At 38.2% G+C, this 6,074-nt stretch overlaps 1 protein-coding gene across 1 annotated transcript; it reads right to left on the bottom strand.

Annotated features, from left to right (window-relative positions):
• Positions 1–246: 246 nt before the first annotated feature.
• LOC116264640 (uncharacterized) lies at positions 247–5,347 on the bottom strand. Its single transcript, XM_031644971.1, has 3 exons — positions 5,174–5,347; positions 3,450–4,396; positions 247–432 (listed from the first exon to the last, which is right to left on the bottom strand). The coding sequence occupies exons 2-3, from the start codon at positions 4,392–4,394 to the stop codon at positions 427–429; spliced, it is 951 nt and encodes a 316-aa protein (XP_031500831.1). The 5' UTR covers positions 4,395–4,396; positions 5,174–5,347; the 3' UTR covers positions 247–426.
• Between the last annotated feature and the right edge of the window lie 727 nt (positions 5,348–6,074).

Genomic DNA, 6,074 nt, shown 5'->3' with positions numbered 1-6,074 from the left:
TAGCTAACCCATCGCGATACTTCCCACCCCCATTAATCAGGACTTGAACCGCATAACGCAGGAATAGTTGAACATTATTTGATACCTATAAACTAAGCTATTAGATTTCAGAGTTACGCTATGAGTGTCAATATTGGAAGCTGTCAATTAAGTGAGATGAGATAAAATCACCCAAGCAGCTTTGCTTTCATAATGACTGCTGCTGTGGATTAAGAACAAGGGAAACAGAGAACAGAGATCGCAAACTCAAAGAAAGAAATTTCAGCAAATATAGGAGCAAATGGTTACGGCAACCTCATGTCACAAAAGAAGTACAAGGCACACTGTCGAAAAACTACAGAAATATACGTTGCTTATTTATCTAAGTGCTAAGTGCTACTGATGAACTTCAGTACAACGATATGAAACAGGAGATTTATCAAGCTCTCAGTCCTGCACACGGAAAGAAGGAAAAAGGAATTGTCACGTCAGGGAACTAGAAAATCATCAAGGAAAGAATAGTACTTGAAAAGAAACAAATACAAGGGAGAAAAGCCATATAGCAGAAAATCTTAATCATGGCCTATGCCACCCAATTATAACGTCAACTACAAGAGAAACCACATAGACAAAACTCAAGAATGCAGCCATTCAGAGAAGCTGACTAGGAGAAAAACCATAAAAAATGGAGGGTATCGCCATCAAAGATTTAAAAAAATTGCAATAACTCCAAAATGATTTGTCTGTCCTTAGTGAACACATCAATGATATTCTAAACCTAAACTTCATTCATTAAAACCCTACCCAAAATTACCAAATTCACAGCCTCAGTTTACTAGAAGCACTTGCATAGTTATATTATAGGATTTTTTTTTTTTTTTGTGGTGTCTAAACACTTTAACATGTTAAAACCTGTTGAAGGTAATCATATAAATAAATGATAGTATGACACTCCCATATGTCCTGAACATCTAAAGTAACTAAGCCCTTACATACACATTGATTATTCAACAAAAAAGGAAGCAAGATGAGAGAGGCCAGTTTTACTAAAAATGTTGGCCCCAGTAGAATTGATTAGCCTTGACAAGATAAAAATATAAACACCACCGCATCAAAGTTGAAACAAACTTGTAGAACATCTCATTCTTTTCTTTAAGGTTGACTACTATGTCACACCTATAAATTCATTTTCCATAAATCACATTCTTCAAGGGGGAACAAAGGAAAACCGAGCTCTTCAAGTTAACTAACATATTTTGAACTTCGAAGGAACTCTAGTTTGTCAAGAAATATCCGCTAAACTCAACCAAACAACCGCAAGAAACACAAGAAGTAACCTCAATGCCACAATGGTCCTAACATAGGATCGAACCACTAGACGTTAACTGAAAAGAAAAACAGTCTCCCTGTGATGTACTAGTCACGGAATTGAATCCAGGGTTGATATGAAATCTCTGAAAACTGGACTAGTGAGCATGGACACAATTTTACTGTCTACCAACTTCTGTAATATTGAAACCAAAAACCTAAACAGCAAATTTATTTGATTTGATAAAAAATGTACCTTCATACTAACTAAATCTAGAACTACTTCAGGTTGTTCATCTTGAAAAAAAGTCAAGCACTGACAGTGGAAACTTTCTAGTCATTGTATGAACACGTGTGATGTTTCACGTTGTCTTTGTATAATGCATAAACGCATGTTTTATGAAACTTCTTTTACTATTTTTTTCTTGATTATTATATTTCGTAAAATAACATCTTAGAAAGGCAGAACAGTAGGGAATATAAACTAACGCTATAATTACACTGTAAACAAAAATGTGCTTTAGCACTCACATTGGTAACTGCTATACGAGTATGCATTTCTAATTATTATTATTATTTTTTTTAAACAGAGCACCTAGTAGCCTCAATAAGAATTTTGACTGTTCCACTTATTTATTTATTGTTCTTAATTATTGTTTTTTTCTCTCCCCATTTCTTCCTTGCTTCTTCTTCCAACATGGTTTCAGAATTCCATACTTCTATTTCTGACAGTCTTGGGCAGGAAAGCAAATTATTCACAGTTTCCACCATAGGAAGCCATGAAGATAAGATGATATATGTGTATGTGTTCACGTGCATGCTAGAGCAAGATATGCAGCATGTGATATCCATCAATGAAATTGTGATGATTGAAAACTCTGGGAATGGGAGTGGAGCTCAAATTGGAGAATGGAAACAGCTACGGAAAAGGATAGGTAACTCGCCTTGGAAACTTCAGGAAAAGAAGAATGGCAGATGCAAGAAAACAGTAATTTATGAAATCTTGTGAAGAGTATAGGCCAGAAGAGAAGTCTCTCAGATTCATCCCTTTTACAGGTAGCTCCAAGTTTAAACTGTAAACGTACCAAGCTGGTATAGTTTAATAATATTGCTTCTGGCAGGAGAATATTTTGTGAAGAAGACCAGCTAGATGGAGACAATTATCCAAGGACACAAACCTTGCCATGAAGCCTTTCGCCCTCCACTTCCTCCTCCTCCTCTAGAGTATTTCGGCAAGGGACACATTACTTAGGTAACTTCATTTGGATGGCTAGGTACTACTTATTCTCTAGTAGATAAATACAGCCGTACTTTCAAAGTGACTCTGCTTGGCACATATTCTTGGGATTGCACAATCTACAAGAACCCAACTGGGATGGCTGAACCAAGAGATGCATTTTGGTGAACTATCTGGAACTGCAAGTTCTATCGTGCTCCCAATGGTATTTTTGACATGACAAAAATGCTAGGTGTTGGAAGACAGAAAAAGGTAATTTTTTTCTTAAGCAATGAACGTGAGTGACCATGATTGAAGAAATAACTTGATAAGGGGGGCATTTCATCAAATGGTAATTCTAAAGACAGATACCAGAAGATTTTTGTTTTCATTTTTGCAATAACCTGTCTATGTTATTCCTACTCAATTTCATTACCATGACTACTTCAGGATCAAACATTTTCACTTATATTAACTCTATCTGGCTGCTTTACTCTGTTTCACTGATCCACTCGCTTTTGTTCCTTCCGTCAGCACCAGTGATGACAACAAAATCAACAGAACAGTAATAATGATGATGTTGGTCCTTTAAAATGATGATGACTGTGCTAGTACTAGTAGAAAGAATAGCCATCCTGAACGTTGTTTGCACATGCAATGTGCCAGATCATAACCTGCTAAGTTCAGGATAGCAATTTGCTGCTATGATCTCAGGACTGACGTACATACAATAATAAGCAAATACTGAGATATCTTACCTGCCTCTCAATGAAAAGCAGTGACCAGACTAAAAACCTTAAGGAACAGTTAGGATATCAATATCCATTCAGAAAATTTGACTAAAGTCCGATGCCACATGCTCTATTAGATGCAATTTCCAACTGAACCAGTGAATCTGGATAAGTGGGTGTGTTCCAATGACATCAATAAATGAATACAGTATTACCTCATCATCCTCCTCTTCACCATTATCTTTCGTTTTCTTGAGACGAGTGGTGCCACCCTCCTTGTTAAAGGGTAGCTTCATGGGTCCAAAGGGTGTGTCAACATCAAGATTCCCCTTCATGGAGTATCCAGTTCCTCTGCCCCTGATCATATCCCAGAGTGCACCTCCAAAGTCCTTTGGACGAAATGTGATGGGGATCTCTATCAGTGTATTACCGTTCTTGTCTATTGTCTTAGACTCCGCAAGCTCTGCACCTCCAATGCTAACATCAGCAAGCCACATCTCATAGTCAAGCTTGTTGAGGCCCAAATCAAAGTCATTCTTGTTCTCAACCTTCAAATGCAGAATAGCAACAGTTTCTTCAAATGAAAACTTGCCGAATCTGATCTTTTCTAGATCAACGTCAGGCTTGTATGGCACTGGAATCTCGCCAGTCTTCTCTAATGGGATTGTGATCCGGCCAAAAACAGGGACATCAACAATGAGAGAAACCTTCACTCTGTAAGGAATTATGCTTCCAGGCTTGATGTCATCATATGTTTGTTTGATGTCATCATAGACCAGAGAGACAGGTATCTTAACTGTTTCAGAACCGTGGGCGTGGATAGTCCCCGCATCAGGGATCAACCCAGAAACAAGCTTTCTCCCATCACTCTCAACAAGGTAGTCTATATCGATCAATGGGATAGGAATGGGATTCGGATTTGTTACAAGCACATCTACAACAATGTCAGCCTTCTTCAGATTGATGGTTGGAATGTGAATCGCAGTGACATCTGCAGTCGGCTTTCCAAAACCAATAGTTTCCTCAATCCTCTCCCCAATGGTGTGGATGAAATCCTTGACCTTGTCAATGAACCCGCCATGCTCATCTTTGTCTTCCTCCTTTTTTTCGTGATCTTTGAGCTTCCTCTCTGACACGTTTGGTTCATCGGATGATGCCATACCTTGCATTTAATGCATTGTGAAATACAGGTAAGAACCAACATCAAAATCAGTTATTTGCTCCAACTAGAATAAGAAGAACGAGAAAATGAGCAAAAGATGTTGAGTGGTGATCAACTGGGTATCTCTGTTTGGATCTAAATGGCAATGTTGTCTGAAAATTTCGAAGTTAAGAAAGATGAGAAGAAAAAGAAGAGGAAACGATGGGGTTTTAAGAAATCCATTTGAGGCTTGTAACCAATTCAGGGACGCAGGATGACAGCAAAGATCGGTGAAGCTACCATAAGTCAACGGGAAAGCGGAAAACAAAAGAAAAGAGAAACCCATTAAGACCAAGTGGTTTCTTTGATACACAGCAATTGGCAGCCAATTTTACTGAATCAGATCATGGATCTACCGTAGACCATAACTTGAAACTCTTGAAAATGGGGCCCTTTGATGCTGTGATCTTTCACAGCCAGCACGATCAACTGACTCGAAGATTGTCGCAGATCATCCTGCAAAGCTAGTAGATCTAGATTGCAGTCCCCAAATTGAAGGTTTTCGGAAATGGGGATGCGGAGTGCCTTGATCAACAAAGCCAACATACGAAAAGAGACAAAAAACGAAAAAACAGACAGGAAATTGATCCAAGGAGAACACTTGCGCAGAAAAATCATTGACCAGTCAAATATCATCGTGTCTAACTCTAAGAACTCGATGCCTACTTCAGCACACACACACACACACACACACACACAGAGAGAGAGAGAGAGAGAGAGAGAGAGAGAGAGGTCTACCTGATCGCGATGGAGGGTGTCGAAGAGTCACAATATCTGAAGACGAGGACAGAGGGAAGTGTTGCGGTGAATAGGAGGGTCGGTCTTCTTATAGGAGGATGGGAATGGTCGTTGGCACGTCCCCCTTGCTTTAAAAGGGAAACAATGGATGCCGTTATTTGCACAGGCAATGGTCTCTAATGGCTTCTACAAAAATTTATATTGCTCTTCTTTCTTTTCTTTTCTTTTTTCTCCATACTCGAGTTGAGTAATTGAGTTGGCCCCATCATCTGTTATTTTACGGCTCAGAACACCTCATTCCTTTATTTCAATGCCTCACACGTTTTTCTAATTCACAAGTTCAACTATTTTTTCGTTTTGTCATCTATAGTGTCTCGAATGTCAGGAGTTAAAAATAAAGATGTCAATAGGTTGGATAGATTTAAGTTACTTTGAATTTGAAACCACTTATCCAAATTTAGAAAAAACTGCATTCAATCACTCACCAAATTTAGTTTCTGCATGCAGCTTGCCAACTTCATTTCAATCTAAACTCGATAATGATCGAATTTGTTAAATAGTCGACCTCATCTAACTCTTGAATTTTAACTAGAATCTGATTACAACCAAGCCTAAATATAATTACTTAAAAATCTGATTACGTTTAATTCAGTAAAAACTAGATTGAACTCGAGTATGAAGTATGAACTGCTCGCATTCATGATTTTTCAGATGGAAAGCAGGTAGGGTATGGTGTTGAAACTTTAGACCTGCCTTTATCAAACTGTGATTCTTTTTCTTAGCCGATTCAACCGTGTTATAAAAAATGCCACCCGTCAGTGACTCGTAAGATAGGCTGCAAGGTGGAACATGTTCATACATTTTGATATGTCTTAGATTAATTTAAAAATTTTTTGCCAAC

This window comes from Nymphaea colorata, chromosome 11 (genome assembly GCF_008831285.2).
Source record: "Nymphaea colorata isolate Beijing-Zhang1983 chromosome 11, ASM883128v2, whole genome shotgun sequence".
NCBI classification, from domain to species: Eukaryota; Viridiplantae; Streptophyta; class Magnoliopsida; order Nymphaeales; family Nymphaeaceae; genus Nymphaea; species Nymphaea colorata.
This window is presented reverse-complemented; position numbering and strand designations above follow the sequence as displayed.